The following is a 22,272-nucleotide window of genomic DNA, read 5'->3' on the forward strand; positions in this document are numbered from 1 at the left end:
TATGTAAGGCCTTGAAGAGGAGGTTTGTCATTGGTGCAACTTGCTCCATGGTGAACCCAGAGCCTTGTGGGTATTTGCATGTTTAGGTTTTCATTGTACTCCTCTTTCAACTTCTCTGTGTGAACTTAAAAAAAAAAATCTGAGGGGGAGGGAGATTTTTTAATTTTTATTTATTTTTTATTTTGGTATCATTAATAGACAATTACATGAGCAACATTGTGGTTACTAGATTCCCCTCATTATCAAGTCCCCACCACATACCCCATTACAGTCACTCTCCATCAGGAGGGAGATTTTTTAAAATGCAGATTTCCAGACATTCTAATTCGGTGAGTCTGGGTGAGATCCTGGGAATCTCTATTTTTCAATTTCCCTCCATTCTTTTGAACAAAGTTGGGTACCATTAATCTCATTCAACTCTATAGGCTTTCCTCCCCACCCTTTTCACAGAAGACAAAACTGAGGACCCCAGACATGCCTAACTGGAGATCACCCAGTGGATTCGCAGTAACATCAGCCCCGGAATGAGGATTTCTATTTCCTCAGGAGGGATGTAGCGCTCTATCTCGGGTGTGTAATGGGGCACGGAAAGGAGAAATGAGAAGGGACAGTGGGGGCGGGAGGTCTGGGGGAAAATAGAACATCTGGGACTCAAGACCCCGGCGCTTTTAGCACAACCCGTGGCATTTTGGGTTTTCTCAAATTTGTTTAAGAAAACTTACACAGGTCCACTCTGAGAGCCACCAGTAGTTTCCCGCAGGAGAAACCTACCAGAACCGCCGCGGCGCCGTTGGCGTCCCGTCGCCATGGAGACCGGCCGTTCCATTCTTCTAAAGGGGTGGCCTCAATTTCCCCTCCTTCTACGATGCTCAGCGTGGCGGCTAGGGACTTGCCGAGGAGCCAGACGAGCTGCTGTAGCGTTTTCGGAATCCATACAGCGGGGCCTCGGCGCTAGGCGGGCGCGCCCCGCTCCGGAGGGGCCCGGTACCCGAGGCCACCCCCGTCAGGATGGTGCGGCCCGACACGGCTGGGGCTCTAGTGAGCCGGGCGCTGGTCCGCTAGCACACAAGCTGGCCGCTCCGGCCAGGGGCGACTTCCCGTGACCCCAGGATGCCAGAGGTCAAAAGCTCCTTCCAGGACCCCATGCGATGGACAAAGAAGCAGCAGCAGCCGGTGCGCCGCACTGTCAGCCAGATCTGCCCGCCCGCGCGGCGACCCCTGACCGTGGCCGACATCCGGCCGGGCATGGAAAACGAGAGGCTGGGGGTCGTGCGGGATTCCATGTTTCAGAACCCGCTCATCGTCAAGGTGAGCCGCTCCCCGCCGCCCGCCCTTGCTCTGGGCGCCTGCGCTACCAGTGGCCTGCGCCGGGTCCGAGATGCGAGGCGTATTCAGCTCTTGTCCGGACACACGGGAGCCCCGCGCGGCCCCGCGGGGGAGTCGCCTCTTTGAGCCTGTTTCCTCATCCTCAAAGTGGGCGTGAATGCGCTCATTACAGGGAGCGATAGGCAGTTGGGATGGGGTCTTGCCCGCGGGCCCCCTGCACAGCGCCCAGCCGTGTTGGCACTTGCCCGTCTACCCACGAGACCGCTAGTGAACCCACAGTGGCCGACTGTGTGCTTGCTCACGACCCCGCCAGCCCTCGCAGGCTCAGCCACTCGCTCGCATTTCCTGCTCCCTGAGCTGCACTCTGCAGCAAGCGTCCTGCATCCCTCTGCAAGCACCAACCGCACACTCTGATGCCCAGCCGTCACGCTCTTTAGAGTTACCACCCTACGAGAAAAAAAGCGCGAGTCTCTGCCCTGGGACGCCCGCAGGCACCAGTGAGGGAGCTGAGGTTTCAAACTAGATCGCCTCCTCTTAGTGCATGCTCCCTCGGATTGGTCTCTTTTCGGTGACCGCGCTGCGCTGGCGCCGCTACACCCAATGCTGCGGCCGCTGGAAGCGTCGGGTTGAGGTCCCGTTCCGGGACTTGGTCGTGGAGCAACTTTACTTTGTACCACTGGAGGGCAGTGTGCTTTTAGAAATGCGGGCAGTTCCCAGGTGACAGACGCGGAAGGCGCAGATGGTAACCATGTTTTCAGTAACAATTTATCTGAATGCCAGGAGCTGATTAGAGAGCCCTGAGGTGGTGATTTTTGCTTTTGATACTGGAAACCTGGGCTTTCTTTACATCGTACTAGAATTATCTGAATTAATTGGATCCTATGACAACACTGCCTTTTCCCTTCCCTTCCCCAAACTATGTCCCTGGGCCAGCCACTTGGGAAAGCTGCCTTATCACCCTCCCCACTCTACCATTTAATATGCTCCCTTTCTTAGGGGCCCCCCAAAGCGGAACGAGGCCCTTCACTCATGCCTAGGTGAGAAGAGCTGCTTTCAGGGGACAGACGGGACAGATGGATGGAGTTCACCATTCTGGGGTCAAGGGGAGAATCAAACCTCTCATCAGCTCTTTGGATGGGAGTGATTACTTTCACTCAGGCAGTTACTAGCAAGCCAGCTCCTTGCTTCTTAACTATAAAATGAATGGCCTTGTGGAGTTATTCTCCTCCATGATGAGTTCATAGTGTGATGTCCACCCAAGCCATATATATACATATATGTGCATAATGCGTATACATGTAGGTATGTGTATATGTGAATGTGTATATACATATACACATACATTTTACACGGATATGTGCACATGGATACATACATGCATCTGTGTGCAGTATATGTGTGATATACGCATATATAAGTAAAAACTTGCCTCCCTCTTTTACTTTTCCTCACTCCACACACCACGAAGGACAGTATTTGGCCTCTGGATGGCACTAGCTGAACAGTTTCCAGGATGAGTTCAATCCCTGATACCTGCACTGGAACGTCAGTGTGGCAGGAGATGACTGACCCATGCCCCAGGGTTCTGTCTCCAGGGTGTGAGATGCAGAGCAGGACTGCCCTGGCCAGCAGTGCCTGAGCGGAGCAGCAGAGGGCCATTTCCAGGCGCTCTCCGGTGACTGTGCCTGGCTTCTCCTTGTCCTAGGCAGCCAGGGGCAGAGAGCCTTTCCTTCTTACTTTCTCCCTCTGAATCTTAATAGGCCACCAGGTACTTTCTGTGGCAGTTAAGATCATGTCCACATTTCGGTATTTACCTCTGCTACAAGACTTTCTACCAAAACCATACCTAAGAAAAAGCTGCAGAGACATTGAGAGGGAAAAGGAACCTTGACTGTTACCTCTTCCAGACCCCTCCTTACAACCAGGTTCACAGGGGCCATTCGCAGTGGGCTCTTTGCACAAAGTTCTGACAGTGCCTGGGTTGGAAGGTATGTTCACTGGCTCCCAGCCCAGCATTATTTTTTACAACTGCAAAGAGCTTCCTGTATTTTAGAGAAAACTTAAATTATGAAAAAACTTGGGGATTTTCAACTTTAAAGGAGGTTGAAAGTATCCAAGGTTGTGGAGATTTTAAAAATATACCTTCAGTATGTTGTTGAAATCTCCCGTTGAAGTTTGGCTTGTGGATTTCTTTCACTTTGGCATGCCAGTTTCACAAGCCCCTAGGTGAGTGTGCACCTGCTTATGGTGTGTAGCAGAGGGGGGAGTGCCCTCTGTGGAGGGTGTCTTTAGGAGGATGATTGGAATAGAAGTATATGTCAGTTTTGTCCAAGTCTGAACCCGTAGGCTGCATCTATATTGGAAGACTGTAACACCTTAGAAATAGTCATTTATGCCACCACACTGGATGTTTTTGTGCAGACTGTTTTCTCCAGTGAATAGGAGCAGGATTTTTTTCATTGAAAATGCACACACACTGCCTGAACAAACCCAGCACAGCTATTTCACACCCATGGAATTTACCAGGATGTATACACATCAGTTATTCACGGACATGTCTGCAAGATGCCACAGTAACCAAGTGAAAAGTGGAAAACGCAGACATCCAAGCAGGTATTTTATCTACAAATGCTCATGCTCAACAACTATTTGCCTCATTGAAAACTGAACCAACTGCTTATTAGTGGGACTGATTCAATCAACTCAGTATCTTAGGTGGGCACAAAGAGACATAAATATTTTCCATTAGAAAGAGCTTCTACTCTATTGTATCAAGGGATATGCAGTTAGCCAGTTTTCCTTCAAATGTGACTCTCTGGGAAGAATAAAATTAAATAGAGAAGGAACCCAGCCTCTCTCTGCTTGATTCTCATTTCCCCAGAATTCTGTGACTCAACACAGGATCCTGCTACAATAGCCTTCAAGGCTCTTCACACAACCTGTCAGAGTGCACCCTTCCTGCCACGGAAACTCAGCTGATACCTTGTCAATACAATTACAGGGAGAGACTGCTTGGTTTGCTCCAGTGACAGCCTTGAATCTTTTGTCGCCCTGGAGAGGCAGGCTATGTACAGGGGTGGAATTTACTGAATCGAGCTCCCTCAGAAAGTGCAAATGATCATGGCACAATTTTTTCATAATTTATTACTGACTTTGTTTTTCTGTGGGAGTTTATGTCACAAATAAGAAGTACATGCATTTGTAAAATAGAGTCATTGAATCTCATCACTGGGGGCTGCACAGAGGCTTCCAGATACCTAGTCCAATTCCTTTTTTAAGGATATTGAGGCACAGAGAGAGGGAGAGATTAGTCCAAGGTGCCAGTCTGACCTGGTTGCAGAAGTGGGATGAGATTCACATCTTCTGACTTCCAGCCACATGCTCTTGTGGCCACATTTCACTATTAATCAGTTACTTAATCACAACTGAGATTGGTTATGTCTGTACAGCAGGCAGTCAAAAGTGTTCACCAGTGAATCTAATGCTGGTATCATTTCACTCTATATTCCTTCCAAAGTGAGCTCTACAAATTACAAATTTCTTGGGATTTCTTGATGGCCAAGAATTACTTTTTGAATGTGTACTAAGTGCCTAGCACCACGCAGACGGGAAGTTACCTATTTAGCGAGGGAGATGGGTGTGTGTATATATATATATATATATATATATATATATATATATATATATATATATGTAGCTTAGCATAGACCTGCCTTAAAGAAAGCTCTCAGGAGATGTGAGCTTGTATTGCTGAACGCGCCCCCGCACATGGACACACACATAATAAGCAATGTCATGGGTCACCCCCTGTAAGTTTCAAGTTTCGTGACCCAGAAGCATTCAGATTTGGGGAGAGAAAGCCTTGGGTAGGACTCAGGAGGCTTTCCAAAGGAACAAACCTGGACCTGGACCTTGAAAGGCAGGGAGGCAGATTCTAATCAGGGGTGGATTGGGAAAAACTCAGCCCCTGGGCCGAATGGTTCACCCTCCCAAGACCCTAAGTTGTTCCTAGGTCTTCACCCCGACTGGAGCTTTAGTTCATGATACTTGGCGCCCCTGCTGTGCCCCTTGCCATTATCGTCAGGAGGGAGTATTCTTTTAGAGCTGGTGTGTTCGAATTGGATGCTTTGCAAAATTAGGCAACCACACCATGCCCTCTAACAGCTTAATATTTCTAATAAATATTGATGCTGGTGAACATAAATGCAGACAGAGACAAATGCAAAGAAGGCAGGCAAACACCCAGTTGTACAAATATCCCAGCGTGGGTCAATATTTTTATTATGTTGGAGTGAAATGTGAAAATGTTATATTCAGCTTTATCAGCTGAAGAGAATATACCTCTGATTGCTCAAATCCTTTTACATTCAATTATAATGTAATAGAAGGAAATCAGTTGTTAGGCAGGGGGATTAAAAATGAGTTGCCTTCCCATCCTAATGGACCCCTCTGGGCTGAGCCAGTGGGTAGGTTTCATTTTTCTAGGGAAAGCAGTGGGTTTATCTACCCTTGCAACTCCCTCTCTTGTTCTTTTTTTACTTTGTCTTTTTTTTAAGTCAAAGCCTCCCCCTTACCAGAGCTTGGGCACATCCCTGGGTGAGCCATGCTGGGGCGGAGGCAGGAAACTAATCTCCCTGCCCAGCTCCACGGCCACTTCAGGAAGCCAAGTTGCCCCCTCACAGGCTTTTCAGCGAGGCGCAGCTGCCCTACCAGAGGAGGCCTCCTCCCTTTTTGTCCCTGTGGGAAAGGGGTGCTTTGGCTTTGAAATTTTGATGATAAGACCTCCAAATTTGGGTTCCTCTGCTTGAACTCAGCTACCGTCTGAGTCTCACAACATTGCAGTGTGGCGGGCAGGCCGCTCCTGAAGGAAGAGCTCTGAGTTCTGGATGAGCAAGTCAGCTGTCACTTCCAGCACCTTCCAGAACCTTCCCGGCTCACATGTTGTTCCCTGTATCCTGTATCGTTCAGGCCACTTTTCCTTCATTTGAAAGACAAAGTTTTCTGGATTTACAACTGGCCCTAACAAAACTTCAAGTCCCTATTTTCTACTGCAGTGGTTTTCAAGCTGTTTTGTCACAAAAAATGTCTGATTCAAACTGCATTTTAAGAAAAAATGCATCTTTAACTGTTTAAGAAGTATAATAAAAAGGAAACTCAGCTACATGCGTCCTATGTGAAATGCCAATTCGTAAGCTGTTATTTGACTCGTTTTGGGGTGTTCTGTGCTTGAGCTGGAACTGCAGTAATGTGTCACAGACAGGGAGACTTACAACCAAGCACGGGTCATTCCGGACTTGCAGGCTGGGCCAACCAGTCAGTGTAGGACAAAGTGCAGAGTGCTCTGCTGTGGCCCCTGGCATCCAGGCCCCATTAGATTTCAGACCCATCTGCTTCAGGACCCTCTGGCTGGTTGGGCAAAAATAACCAAAGGCACAACACAGTCACGATCTTGTACCACGTTGGGTTGGCTTTAGCGTATATTGTAAATGTCAGGTGCTTCTTATCAGCCTCTGTATTTGTATTTGTAAAAAAGCAAAAAACAAAAAAAAAAGGTTGGGGGCAGCAATTGTTGGCTGTTGGTAACAATTCAACTTTAAATGCACCTGCTCCTGAATCAGTGTGAGGACTGTTAAAACCCCTCCAGGCCGCAGCTGTTGTTTTCATACACTCAGCCACTTTCTTGCTCTGCCACCTGTGAGAACTTTGAGCCTCAGTGTCCTCCCTGTAAAATGGGGTGACAGTAGTTGGCAGCTGGCCATGGGACAGTGGTGAGGACTCAGTGAGACAACATGGGTGTGCCCAGCCCAGGAGGGCACCTAATAACTGGGCACTTTTGTTATTTTTCCAGTATCTTGATTCCAAATGTTTATGTCCTTCAGAACGACCTTTGTGTTCTCATTGGTCAACTTTAAATGTTATAAATCTGAACTTATATAAATAATGTAGACTGAGATAACACCACCCAAGTGCTTACTTCCCCATTCTGGGCTCTCCTTGAGAAACACTGTCACTGCCCCACGTCAGGTTTCCGGCAGCTGCGTGCCCTGGAGCAGGTGTGCCCTGGCTCACCGAGGAAACAACTGTTTTCCTAGCTCTTGCCAGGGTTCTTGGGCAAGTGGCTTCCTCTCGGAGCCTCAGTTTCCCGTTATATGGAAAGCACGGGTGCTCATCCCTACCTTGCCTACTTCTCAAGGACATAATGAAGATCCATTTCAGTGAGACACTATCTAATGGGAGAGATTATGACATTCTAAAATGAGACCAGTGGTTTGCAATGGAGTGGGCTGATTTCTCTTCCCAGGGAACATCTGGCCAGAGCTGGAGATATTTTTGGTTATCACAATGGAGGGTGTGTATGTGTGTGTGCACACGCGCACTACTGGCATCTGGTGGGCCAAAAACCAGGGATGTTGCTCTGCGTCCTGTGAAGCCCCTACACCAGGGAATCATCTGGTCCGCGATGTCAGCAGCACTGAGGCTGAGAAACCCTGAACCATAAGACATGAACATGTGGGGAATTCATGGTTATCTTACCCATCGTCCAGGACCTCTTGAAAATCTAACACAAAGTTTATAAACATGTGATCGTTTAGTGGTTACTGCTTCCTGATGCATTTTTGCCTGTTTCCCCCTTGCCTTACATGTATGGTGATTTTAACCCCCACCCCACTCCACCTCACCCCCTTTGAATCCATTTCCTCTCCCTTAGTTATAGCTTCTGTAAGTTTGTGGGCTTTTGTTGGGGGCTTGTCTATCTCCGACCTCACCCACGTGGTAGTTTAAAGAAATAAAAAGCATTTCCAGCCATCCTTACAGGGCTGCTCGGCAATTCATCAGCTAAGCTAATTAGCATCGGGGCGGGCCTGTTGAGTCCCCGCGGCGACCCAGCTTTGCTTCCCTGGGGCACCTCCTTCCAAGGGTTCTGTTTGCTTTTGTTTTGTTTTTCTCAGCATGAACTCATCTCAGATTTAAAACGTAATTGCTTGGGTACACCAGAAATTGAACTCCTGGCGGGCCAGAGCCCCATCACAGCCTGTCTGCTTTCATTGCGGCACTAAGTTCAACATTTCAGGGAAGCAAATAAATGCGCTTTAGAAAGAGAACGGCTGTATTTTCCCACCCACTAATTTAAAGGCACATCAAGGTTCGGTCAAGAAATTGACTCCTATGGGTCAATGAGCAGAAAGGTCAACACGGGTAGCACATGGGGGAGAATGGCCCACCAAAAGCATTGTAGAAAACACATAATGAGCCCAAAAGAGGGATTTTTTCATCTTTTATGTGAGCCAAACAATACATATTTGGGAGACCAATGAACCCAGAAGTGTACAAGATAAATTTCTTTGTGTGGATCAAAATCTTTTGTGTTTGTCCAGAAGACTGCAAGTGGCGACGCAGAAGCTCTTTGATTTCAAGGTACAGCTTTAGTGAACGCCTGTACCGCGGCCAGGTGGCCGGCTGTTTGTGACCACGGGCATAGTGTCTAAGCCGCATTTGCCACATTGGAGAAAAAGCCCCAGTTAGCTGATGTTTAGATGCTGCAGCCTCCCATGAAGACGGGGGCCCCCAGAAAGACGTGGGGAGAGGCGATCCTTTGGCTGCAGCATTTCAGCCGAGAGAATTAGAGAATTTGCGGCGGCTTTGTTGGTCGGTGTTACTGGACAATAGTGAATCTGGCTGTGTTGCTACAATAAAATGCTGTCTTAATGTTCCCGTTATGCAGGATTGCATTCATATCTTCCCTCTGTCCCCCAGGAGATCTTTAAGAACAGAGGAGTTGGCTTTTCATGTATTTATTTAGTTTTGGCATGCGCTGGCGACTCAATGAACCCAGTCAATGAGCAAATACTTGCGGAACACCTAAGTGTGCAGAGCGCTGGTGCAGATACAAGGGCTTTGAGAGTTCGTTCCCAAGGAGTTTGGGGTCCATGGAGAAGCAGACTTTGCACATTAAAACCAATAATGAAAGTTATTAAAGGCAGAAGGGGAGGTGATGCAAGACGAGAAGTGTCATCCTTAGGAAAGAAGGCAGGAGCCGCCTAGAAAGCTTAGGCGACTGGACGGGGGCTCTGGGATGGGCTGGACTCTGGTGGATGGACAGGAGGACGGAGACAAGAGACACCTGGAGGGGGGCTGCCTGAGCAAAGGCATAGTGTGTGAAATGGCCAAGGTGTTTTCAGCAAGAACAGACAACTCCATGGTTCTGTGGGCACCATGAGGAAGGTAGTGGGATACACACTCATTCAATCGCTGCTTGTTATTAACAGAAGCTTTTAAACACCTACTGTGTAACAGGCACGGAGCTAGGCACCAAGGATCTGGGGGTAGACCAACCTGCATATAGGCTTTACCTTCAAAGAGCTTATAATTTGCCAGGCAAAAACAGGCTTAAACACAAATGTGAAATAAGACCCATGCAGTGCTGAAGCCAGCAGTCCCTGGATGTGGGGAGGTGAGAGAAGTTCTGCTAGGCTAGCAGGCTTGAGCTGAATCTCCACACAAGATTAACAAATGTGTGTGGGGAGCTGGAGGGGTGAGTGCAGAGGTGGACCCGGGTTTCGTATGACCTGAAGTTCATGCAATTTGGGGATCCCCCTTAAAGAAACAGAGTACAAAGTTGGACACTAAGTCCAAGGCCTTGGAAGGGGCCGTGTCCAAGCAGGCAGTCCTGAAGGTACAGCTTCACTGGCTTCAGGGTGAACCAACTTTGTCTTGGGGAGAGAAAGCTTTCCAGGAAAAAGGGGTGGTGTGTCCCAGGGAGTGGAGAGGGGAAAGCCACTAGTGGGCCAGACTTGAGAATGCTTGGTTCCTTTCCAGGCTGTGTGCCATTCATGCATTCATTCATTCACTAAGCATTGCACACTTCCCCTGGACCAGGCATGCCAGGCCCCAGGGCCACAGTGATGAACTCACAGTCTACCGCACCCCCTTGACTCTGAAACCTTGGGTGAGCCCCTTGGAGGCTTTAAGTCTTGGTTCCTCACACTCAAATGGCTTCCCCTCTGAGAACCAGCCAGAGTCGACCTTTTATTTGCTCATTCAACCATTTGCAAAATGTTTATCTAGGGGCTGTTAGGTGCCCGGCAGTGTGTTGAATCTTGTAGGTACCTTGGTGGACAAAGAACCTTAGTTTCTGCCTGCAGGCAGCTGGCAAGGCCCTGATGAAGACAATCAGGCAACTACCACTTACTAGGGAAGGAGGCCAGGGTGCTAAGCGGTGGCCACCAGGAGGCGAAGGAAGTCTCATTCCCAGGACATGACCTCTCAGCCCAACCTTCTGAGATGTGTAGAGGTGGTCAGAGGTGTTTGGGTGGGCCGTGAGTGGAGACTGTTCAGGCAAGTAAGAGGCTTTGTGCCTCCAAGGGAAGGAGGAACTTGGAACTTTGGAGGCTGCAGTGAAGCATGGAGGAAAACAAGTGCTGAGAGGAGGCTGGCCCTGGCGGGGACTCCAGTCAGCCCTGAGACTTGCGGGGGCCAAAGTAAGACAGGACAGAGGGCAGGGACACAGGTCCAAGTCTACAGCGCCAGTCCTGCGCTGATGGGGACACAGGCCAACAGAGAGATGTGGTCCTGGCCTCAGGACGCTGCGGTTTGACAAGGAGACCACCAAGCGTGCCCCTGTGCTGGAATGGACATGTTAACTGTGTCCCCTACTAGGCTGCATGCTTGAAGCACCATCAGTGGGGCCAGACCCACAATGGTTTAGGGTTCACGACTGCAATGCATTACTTTTTACAAGTGAAACAGGCCCCCAGTCGGTCACACTCCCATTTTCCTCCAAGTTCCTTGAGGGTCTCTCAGGGCCGAGTGCTGGGCTTCATGGCTGCCTCCAAAAATTTTATAAACTGGCACTGAAGATTTTGCTCTCTCTGTGGGCACCCAGTGGACATACATTTGGAGGTTTAAGCAAGTCTTTCAAAACCTCCCGTTCCAAAGGGAAGGCTCCTGCCTGGCATTCCTGAAAGCTCTTGTCATGTTCTAGGCAGCACTCGCTTCTCATGGCAGATGCTCCCAGAGTCACCCTGCAGGCCTGACTTCTCCTAGAGCTGGGGCATGAGGAGGAGGCTGAGGCCTGGAATCGGGGTTTCCAGGAAGCTCCTGGCTCTAGTCCCATTTGGCCAGCTGACACCCCCACTGTGCCAGCCAACAGCAGCTACCCTTTGAGGAGACCACTGTGTGCCAGGCCTTGTGCACCAGGCACTGTGCTGGCCCTTCTCAGGCATCATCTCTCTTAAGTCTTTGCAACAATCCCAAGAGACAGGATTGCTATTCTTCCCATTTTACAAATGGGGAAGCTGAGGCTTAAAGAGGTTACTCAAGTTGCCCAAGTCATCCAGCAAATGTATGAAGGCTTCTAGCCACGTCTCTTACTCCACAGCCCAAAGTCATAACTAGTGTGCAAATCTAAAGAACTCTGTGACCATCAGAGTGCTACCAAGCACCACACATCTACAGACATGATCACAGCTCTGCAAGGTCGGTGCTTTTAGCTCAGAAAGACTCAGTGACACACTCAAGGTCACACAGAGGGTACGTGGCAGAGTAGGGCCTGTGCCATGGCCTGTGGGGGTCCACAGCTTGTCAGGATCCTTACATTTATGCTATACTGCCCATTACCCCGGAAACTCCTTTGTCTTGATGGAGAGAAAAATCCAGTTCATCTATGTCTACGTCTCCTACATCTACATCTGTCTAAAGGGTCAACTTAATCTGGAGGTGTACGTCCTGGTGCCAAGGAGCTTGCGGTCTAGTGAGGCACACAGCCACACTGCACACATGCACACACACCTACCAGTTGCTGCACATGGCTGGAACCAACAGGGCCAGTGGTGTGACCCGGACCAGACTTGTTAGACTAGAAGTGAGAAAGAGGGGCGGGACCCATGGCCCAGAGTGGTCCAGGGAAGCCCAGGCAGGCCTCAGTGAGGCTGAGGCGAGGGAGCAGGTCCTCTTAGGTGTAGAATGGCCGACACCATGAGCTCAGGTATGTTCGCAGGGAAGGTCTGGGGTAAGCGTGGCATGAGGAGGCACAGGGAGAGGGATGCTGACCGCTGTCTGGATGGCCTAGGGAGTCTGCACTTCTGGTGTCAGACCACATGTTTTTAAGAAGAGATGAGACATGAGCCAGAGGGATGCGTGGTTTCCCATGGAAGCCGGGAGTCTAGGCTATTCTTAACGTGTGCATCTGCTGGCCAGGGGGCCAGGATGGTGGACCGGAGTGGCCTCACCCTTTCAAAGGGAAGGTGTCCCTCCTCCTCTCCCACCCATGGCCCTGTCCGCTCCCCGCCTCCCTAATCAGTGAGAGCAAATTGTTATCAGATTAGTGGCAGCAATGAAAAGCACAGTCCCTCACCCTCGCAGTTAGTTAGCATTTAGATAGGCTGGGACAGGGGCCCACACAATAGGCATCAAAGCCTGCTCGGGAGAGGGAGGGATTAATTTCTTTAACCAACAGGCCCGATCTGGCCTAACTCATTACCCTGCCTTGTCAGTGTGGTTGTTAGATTCGATTGAAGATTATATACCATTTAGGCCTTTCCCTTGTTTTCTGCTGAAACCGGGGCTATTGAATTGCACATTCTCGCGTAGCCACCATCAATACCCAGCGGCCTGAGGTTCTAATTCTGCTTCATTTAAACTTCATCAACTTTTCCAATCAAGTGGAAGGATCCGAAATAGGCTCTGTGAGCAGAAAGGCCTGCTTCCCTTTGTCAGATAATTTATTCTGCCTTCTCCCCGCCTGCCCCGCTCTTTTTCCCCCTGCAGCCTGGCTCCGCTCTCCCTGCCGAGCTCCCACCCTCCTCGCCCCAATGCTGAAAATGAGATTACAGTATTTAAATGACTATGATAATCAATCCAGGGACCCGGAGCCGAGATTGAGGTTAATTTTTCTTAGCAGAACAAAGAAGCCTGATGCCTTTGGGGACATGGAGGTGCAATCTGGGTTTCTTGCCTGTGTTTTTTTCTCCCCCTGAAATTGCAGTTTTAGGAGTCTTTTCTTGTTACTAACTAGGCGCCGAGTGTGATTTTTAACAGCAGCAGCCCCTCAGAGAGCAGAAATGTAATTTTGAGTTGATAAACAGCTAACGGCCTTCAATCAACAATTTTAATAGGAAAAAAAAAAAGTCACTTATATGTTATGAGTACGGATCTAATGAAAGGGTGATCATTTACCTTACTTATTTTTAAACACGCTAGGAAAAATTTCCCACTGTGTTCGAACTAGTAATTACAGCCACACCGTACACCCATAAACTTTTGAATGAGGAGCCTTGTCATTCAGGCGATCTCCCTGGCAGCTTTTGGAGCTACAAAAGTTGAGATTTTGTCATGTTTTGGCTAATTGGAAACAGGGTCATTATACCACTGAAAATCAACACGAAAGTCTCTTGTTCACTTGTTAACTGAAACGTTCCCAAGCCGGCCAGTCATTCTGCGGGTACCTATCCCCCTCCAACCCCCACCTCAGCTTCTAAAACAGAGAGAATCAAAATATGTATATTTCTTTGTCTCCCTTTGCTATCTTGTCAGAGCTGTTTTACATGCTGCCACCCAATGTTATCTTTTATTTGTGTCAGGAGAAAGGATTTGACAAGTTCAGTATACAATGTTCATTTGGCAAGGCAAATTTTTCATACCAATTTTGAGTAGGAAATGAAACTATCTTTCAACGGAATGGGCAACATCATTTTTGGACAGACTTATTATGAGAGAGAGGATTGCAGAACTTTATTGCCTCACATGATCCTGAGAAGTCGAATACATTTTTAAAAAGTAGGACTTGGTTTCACACGGAACCCGAGTTGAGGGAAATAAGAAACACCCATGACGTCTTCAAGGGATACCTAGTATTATATCCCCCTCCCAGCTCCCAAGTTATTAATAGGCTGCAATAAATGGTTCCTCTTCTATATTATAAGGACTTTGTTTCAGACCCTTTAAACTCTGGGTGAGTCTCCCACAGTTATCTGCATTTCCAAAGCAAAATATTTAATAACCACCATCGTCTGAAGGAGCAGCAGAAACCAGATGCCACTGTTTGTGAAGAGTGAAATCTCCCACCCCCGTATCTACTTTCCATCGCTGTTTACCTACAAAAGAAGACTCTCTCACCTTCTGTGCTACCAGATTCATTTGGGGCAGTGGTTTATGGTGACATTTTTCTTTCTTAAAGCAAATATTGACTCACCATGGGGAAATTAAAACTCCATTAGGCATTGCTACATTGTACAGCAGGCTGCATTACAGCAGTCAAGCTACTATTAATTGGTTTCTTCCTAAGGAATAATTCAGGGAGGGCAGAGAGAAAGGGAAGGAGAAGGTGGATCTAAGCCGTAATTCCTGAAAATGATACCATCTAGAACGGCCCAGGTGATCACTACATGGTTATTCATCTAAATATAAACTTGACGCTGCCTAATAGAATGGATTTATCAATACAAAAAGCCTGCGGTTGAGTTATTTCCAGGCTGGGGAGAGTACATGTCCAGGCGCACGTGGGCCAGCCTCCAGCAGGTCTGGGGACTCAGGGTGAACTTCCTGGGAGCACGGGAAACCCCAGTTCTTCCGATTCTCCCATCTGAGACATTGTTTTCTTTCCTGAGATGAGTTACGAATCCCCGTCCAGAGCGTTCCCTGCTTCCTTCCCAGCACGTACGCTCTGCTTTCCTGCCAGGCTGGCTCTGTCCCTCGCCTGGGTCCCCCCCACTGTGGTCATCCCTGGGTCTAGTGATTGCATCTTCTGCTTTCGTTGGCTAGGGCGCTGTAATGAAAGACCGCCACCTGGGCATCTTAAAAACAGAAATTTATTCATTCATGTATTTATTTTAATATGTAAATTACAATTGATTTATTTATTGCCTCTCAGGTCTGGAGTTGGAAGCCTGAGGTCAGGGTGTGGGCAGGGCTGGTTCTTTCTGAGCGCCGTGGGGCGGGACCTGTTGCTCGCCCCTCTCTTTGGTTCGCAGATGGCCATCTCCATATTCATGTGGCTTTCTCCCTGTATGTGTCTATGTCCAAATGTCCCCCTTTTAAAGGACGCCAGCTGGATTAGGGGTCCACTCTGCTGCATTACGACCTTTGCAATGACCCCATGAGGTCACCCTCTGAGGCACTGGGGGTTAGGACTTCAACATGTAACTGCGTTGGGCTTGGGCGCTGGTCCCTGGTGCAGGGGTTGTGGGAAGGATAGCAAGGCAATCCATCAATAGAGTGGCGTCTTCCATCCTGAGCTTGAGGCTGCTGTCTTGAGGGCTGTGGGCATGGCAAGTGTGTACAGCTCTGCGGTCTCCCCTCCAGCGCAGCGTGAACCACTCATAGGATAAACAATCATGCATGGTCCTGTGCCATCTATGGTACTTTGGCCTTGTTATTGGTATTTAACCCTTAAACATAACTAACTTGGGTCACTCACCATCTGTAAGCTACTCCTTGAGGGCTGATTCCGCAACGTATTTCTTTTTATCTCCCACAGAGCTATGTATCCATCCATCCATCCATCTGTTCTTTTAGTCAACAAATACATTCATATTTACTGAATTTCTATTATATATGACAGCTACTGGTCTGGGCAGCAGAGAAGATATCAGTGAGCGAAATTTGACATGATCATCACCCTTGTGGAATCTTATGGTCTAACTGAGCAGACAAACATTAATCAAAGAATCACAAATGCAAGATTACAGGTGTGATAAGAGTGAAAGAGGAGAAGTTCATTGTATATCTAATTGGGAGACTTCTCGTGGTTGGAGGTCAGGGAAGACTTCCTGAAAGAAGAGAAAATCGAGCTGAGATTTGAATTAACTATGAGAGGAATGTATGTGTGTGGGGGGGTGCAGATGGAGAGAAAGGACAAGGGCATGCCAGGCACTTTGAAGAGCATGTGCAAAGAGCCTGTGGTGGGAAAGAATGTGGGGATTCAAGGCACTGAATGAAGCCTGAGCGGCCAGAGCATGGCAAGGGGAGACAATGGTGTGAGGTAGGGCACTGCATCTCTGAGAGCAGATCATGCAGGCCCTGGCTGGAGGTCAGTTGAAGAGTCTGACCTGTAGCCCAGGAGCAATGGGGAGCAGGTAAAGGCTGTTAAGTGGGGGTTGGGACTGGAGGAGTAGGGACATGGTCAGATTGGCTTTGGAAAGGTCCTTCCGGCTACAGGTGGAGAATGTACTGGAGTGGCCCATGGGGAGATCCATTAGGAGGCTTATGAAGTAATACAGGTGAGAGATAGCTCTTGAATGAGGGTAGGGGAGATGGAGACAAATGGGTAAATTGGAGGGATAGCTAGTAGGGAGATGGGGTAAGACTTGGTTATGGGGGATAAAGGTGTATATGGGGATGAAGGGGAAGGAGGTGTGGAGTTTGGAGGGAAGATCACGGGTTTGCTTTTGGATATTTCTTGTGGGTCAGGGTCTGGTTCTCAGTGTCTGATGATTCAGTGAGTTGCTGCTACCTGTCTGGACTTCTCTCTCATTGCACCTTATCTACAGCTCCCCGCAGGTCCCCCCACCTGTGTGCACGCTCATACTTCCCTGTATTTCTACCGTCTGCCAGCTCACTGCACACCTAGCTGGTTCCTACACAGTAAGACTTAGTTCAAGAAGTTTCTCCTCTTGAAAATGCTTCTGTATCTCCCTGCACTTCATGTGTTCCTCTAACCACTTTATACTGGATTGAAATTGTCCTTTTCTATGTCTATCTGCGGTGAGCTCTGAGTGTCTCTAGGGCAAGGACAGTGCCTTGTCCTTTTCTTTATTTCATGTTTTAGCCAGTATTTGGTATATTGTGGACACTATAATGCACATGTTTCTTGAATAAATCAATGAGTGGATATAGGAAACAATGAATAAATGGATATGTGGACGGCTTAAAAGTTTCTGCAGTAACAGGCATTGGGTGGTACTGCAGTAAACAAGACTTACTTTTTTTCTTGAGGGGCTACAGCATAAGCCTGGAATTTTTAATGACCCTCCATCACCTACAGAACAGAATCTAGACTCTTCCATTTGTCAAAAATTTTCTGAGTCTGTTCAAAACTAATCTGGTCCTTGGCTAATTCATGAGTTATTCTCTACCATTATGCTCTGATAATATTTAACTGCATGTTGTTTCCCACCAAACCATATCCTCCATGCCTCCGTGCCTTTGCACAGGCTGCTTGCTCTGCCTGGAACACCTTCCTCATTCTTTTGTTGGGCCATGTGATGCATTCTTATCCTCAGAGTCCCAGTGCAAATACTATCTCTTCTATGCCACCTTCCCTGACTCCCTCTACTAGACATGGATATTCCTCTTGTGTTCTTTGAATATTATTCCATGGTGGCAATCACCTTAATGTATTGTAATCCTTGGGGACAGGGATTGTTTCTTTTTATCTTTATGTCCCACGAACCTTACTCAGTGCCTGGCATGTGACAGGTGCTCAGTAAGTGTCTGTTAGTTGAATGGCTGAATGAATGACTTGCTGTATGATCTTGGGTGTGTTATTTCTCTTCCCTGCTCATTTCCAAGATCTCAGATTGCTTCTTTGGCCATAACAGTGTAGTTTTAAAAATTGATGTGATATGTTTTGATACCCCTTCAGCAATGAGTTATAATTTTCTAAAAGCTTTTGTCTATTTGCCTTTTAACTTCTTCATATAGGAGTTTTTCCTTTGGTTCCTGTCTTGCTTGGTGATGATTTCTCTCAAATGTTTCACTGTTCTTGGTGTTGCAGTAATATTTATATTTGCCATTCCCTAAGTACTTGCATGTATATTTTTTGTCTCTTCACTGCCTCTAGTGATTGTTGGGGGAGAGATGGGGTAGTTTGGGAAGTGGGATGAGCTGGCAGTTTTTCCCTCTGGGTGAGAGCATACTTCTGGGAATGAGGAGCTACAGGATAGTAACTTTTAGTCTCTCCCATGATCTTGCCTTAGTCTGGATACAAACGCTGCTGGGGCTCTCGCTTAGGGAAACCTTGGAAGGAGAGGCTGAGCCAACCTGACTGCTCCAAAAGCAGCATCTCACGTAGCCCCAAACTATTGCCCCAGCACCACTCCCCATTTCTGTATGTTTCGTGTGGGCTTGGCATTCTCCTGGACACTCCCTGGCTCCATAGCAATCATCTCCTACATGTATTTCTGGTGGTGGCTTTCTCTAGTTTTTCTTTACTATATGTCTGGTTCTATCTGGTTTTGATCATTTGGAATTTCTCAAAATTTCTGGTTCACTGATGGGGCTCTTTCTTGTTTTCCTACACCGTTTTGGATTTTTTCCCTTTTGAAAAAAAGTTTCTTTGCTCTTTCATGGTATTTTGGGAGGGTGGGAAGGTAGACATAAAGATGTGTTCAACCCACCATTTTGAGCTACTCCCCTCATTTCTCCTTCCTAAGATTTTGCAAGCATTAGATCTCATGATACGCTTTTAAGGAGCGCTCCAAATTGTAGCATAAAGAGGGTTTTAGAAACTCCTTTAGCATCTACCCATATTTTTAAGCACAACAAAGAATGTTTCCATTTTTCTCAATGACCATATCTACCCAAAGAACTAGAAAACCACTGCCTAGTTGTGATTTGAGAGAAGTCCTTCGGTGCCAGTTCTTCCTACTAGACTGCTGTGGTACTAGAAAATCCCGACAGAATCCCTTCTCTCCCTTGGGGCGTCTGAGATTGCAGCGAATATGCCCAGAGGAGGAAGCAACACATGAAGCTGTTTTTATCCAATAACATAAAATTTGTACCTCTTTTGTTCATGGCCAAGTAAGTTCCTATCAGACAAACTCTCCCAGAAAAAAACAATCTGTAAACTTTGGACAAAATATTTTAAAATATTGAAACAAAATACTACCTGAAGGTGCTGGAAAGAGAACAAACACAAGAAGATATCGTAGGCAGATGAGGGTGTCGACGCATGGAAGGAGAGAAAAGCAGGGCATGATTTTATCATTTGAAAAATGGCATTTCACCAAATGTCAGGCTACCGTCAAGTGCTGCACAGGGTGTCTAGAATTTGGATAGAAATCTCTGGTTCCATCCAACCCGTGTTGAGGAACCAGAAGACAAGAGTTTGAGGAAACTAGAGTCAGAGAAAAATGAGGGAAGAACCCAGGAAAGGAGAGAGCCAAGGAAGGGGAGTCAAGATTCGGCATGTGAACTCTGCCTACGTCTCTGGAGGATTCCTGAACTACATGTAAGTGGTGCAGACTCTTTTTTAAAAAGTCCAATTCAGGCTGGTTAAACAAGTGAGCTTAGATGCGAGCTGCTGCCCGTAGGAGAGGAGGCAGCTTTCAATCTGGGTTCAACCAAACTGCTGCTTACAAACCAAACCAAACCGAACCAAACCAGAAAGCTCTTAAGAAGAATATAACAGAATCCAGAGTAGCTACAATATATCACTCATGGTATCCAGGGTATACTTCAAAGTTGCCTGACACACAAAGAAGTAGGAAAACATGGCTTATTCTAGAGTGAAAAGACATTTAATTGAGACAGACCTCACAGATGGCCCATATTTGGGCTTAGCAATCGAGAATTTTAAGTGGTTATTGTAACTAGGCTGAAGACATAAGGAAAAGATGTTCATAATGAATGAAAAGACAGGAGAAAGAACCAAACAGAAATTTTAGAAGTCAACATACAATATCTGAAATTTTAAAACTCACTGAAAATGGGCTCAACATCAAAATCTAAATAACAGAAGAGTTAGTGAGCATGAAGACATATCCATAGAAATTATCCAGTTAGGAAATAGAGAAAAAAGTGGGCAGATCCTCAGGGACCTGTGAGATAACATCAAAGGCCTAATGTATGTATTATTGAAGAAATAATGGCCAAAATTTCCCCAAATTTACTCAAAGACATACATTTGCAGATGAAATAAGCTCAGTGAACTCTGAGCAAGAGTTTTAAAAAACTGACTATGCACATCATAGTCAGTTTGCTAAGAACCAAAGAGAAAATCTTGAAACCAGACACAGAGAAAAATAACACATTGTGTACAAGGGAACAATTCAAATAACCACCGACTTCTTATCAGAAAAAAAAAAAGTCCAGTAACAGAGATCTTACAGTGGATTTATTAGACTTTCTAGTTCTTTAGAACAACATCAGGGAGCAGGACACAGTATAAGTGAGCCTGGATTTGGGGCAGGGAGGGAGGAAAGATGATACAAGGAAAAAATGTTTGTTTGGAGGGACAAAGTGGGATGGGAATGACTGATCTCTAAGCAGCAGGTGCATACCGAGTCTGAGAGATGAAAAGAGGTGGACAGCTCTGGCCCACATTTGAGAAATACTGCCAGCTCCACAATCTTGCTGGGAGCCAGTCCTACCCATGGACTTGGCCATGGGATTTGGACTCAAGCAGATATACCTCCTGACCCTTCTTCTGCCACTTTCTGTCCACAGAGCTTCAGTTCCCTGTCTATAAAAGAGGGGTAATCATCATACTTACCTCGTGGGGCCATTGCAAAGATTACAGAAGCAAATGTACATAAACACAAGCTCAGAGCTCAGTAAGTGGCAACTGCTGTGATGGTTACTACTGTCCTCAGGTCAGCAGCCCCTGATTGCAGACACTTCAGGTGCTCTACACACTTTGAGTACTCGTTGCTCTCTGTGTTACACGACGTGTACCACTTGCCTCATTGCCTCCATGAGGATGGACGTCCCGATGTGGCATGCACTGGTCAGGGTGACTAGCTGTCTGCCTGTGGGCAGGCTGCCCCTCCTGCTGAGATGCTGCCTCTCTGCACACACCCCTTCCTCCTGTTCTCACGTGGCCATTTCTCACCCACCATTCAAACTCACCTCTGAGTGCCCTCCCTCTGCCTTCCCTGACCCTGTCCCTGTCTGAGAAGCATTAAGTGCCAACCCCCACTGCTGCCTCCAAAATATCCTGTGTGTATTTCTGTCATTGCTCTTAGAATATATATTCAAATGTCTGTTCTTGTGGGTTCCTTCTTGGCAGAAACCAGCCTCATTCATCTTCTTATTCGCAGGGCTTGGCATAAAGTTGGTACTCAATAAATGTTTGCTGGATGAGTGAATAAATAAATGGTTTAATGAGTACCTAGGAGACTGTTCCCTAGTAAATAGTAACCTTGGCATTTCTATGAATGCCTTGATTTATTTTTCAATTCCAACTTGAGACACTTCCATTTTAAGATTTAAACACAGGGTGTTCTCCATGAAGGAAGACATAGCCATGTGCACAGGTGGGTGAAAGCTCTGAGCCTGCAAGTTGGCCTCATGGAGAAGCAAAATATCTGTGCACAGAATTTTGTGTCATTGAAGCATAGGTAATATCCACAACATGTGTGTTATCAAGCCAGGTACCTAAGAACAGTGGAAATGCATACAGGGACCTGCTGGGGGCTGGGAGGTTGTTTCTGGTCAGCCTTTTGATGTGAGTATTTAACAAGCAAATCCAAGCAGGGACTTTGGAACCGCGCTCCCATCGATCACAGCCATTCCTCATGGGCAGCCTGGAGCCCAGAAGGAACAAAGAGGGCACGTGGCCACTCCCAAACCAGAAAGGGCTTTTCTGCAAGAGGACATCGAGCTGTGTGATAAAGCCCAACTTTACGCCTGAATTCTGTGTGGAGGCTTGGAGCAAGAACATTGTTCAGACACCTCATGTGGACTTGGGTGCATCCCCTTCCTCCGTCACCCTCTGAGGTGGTGGTGTGGGCTGAAATGATTTGCATTGTGTTTATAAGCTGACAGGGTAATCCTGAGAACAGCGGGAGGGGAAGCAACCTAAGCAAGACTTCTCAACCCTGCTAATTAAAACAATCCTTCCTCTCCCCACGAAGGCTAATGAGACAGAAAGAGAGTGGGCTAATGAAAATGTCACCATGAGATTGCCCACTTATTTTATTTATTTACTTAATGCTATAACTTCCATTTTGGGATTCTGAGAGAGAGAAATTTTCAAGAATTTTCTAGAAGACTCATTTTATTCAGCAT

General features: G+C 47.1%; 1 protein-coding gene across 2 annotated transcripts in view; it reads left to right on the forward strand.

Annotated features, from left to right (window-relative positions):
- The first annotated feature begins 1,031 nt into the window (after window positions 1-1,031).
- CFAP77 (cilia and flagella associated protein 77) overlaps window positions 1,032-22,272 on the forward strand; it is a 121,436-nt gene continuing 100,195 nt past the window's right edge. For both annotated transcript variants that reach the window (XM_036913469.2, XM_036913470.2), the window contains exon 1: window positions 1,032-1,308. In XM_036913469.2, the coding sequence (XP_036769364.2) occupies window positions 1,111-1,308 (198 nt within the window). In that variant the 5' untranslated portion in view covers window positions 1,032-1,110. The remainder of the gene's footprint in view (window positions 1,309-22,272) is intronic.

Source organism: Manis pentadactyla, chromosome 3 (genome assembly GCF_030020395.1).
Source record: "Manis pentadactyla isolate mManPen7 chromosome 3, mManPen7.hap1, whole genome shotgun sequence".
In the NCBI taxonomy this organism is placed as follows: domain Eukaryota; kingdom Metazoa; phylum Chordata; class Mammalia; order Pholidota; family Manidae; genus Manis; species Manis pentadactyla.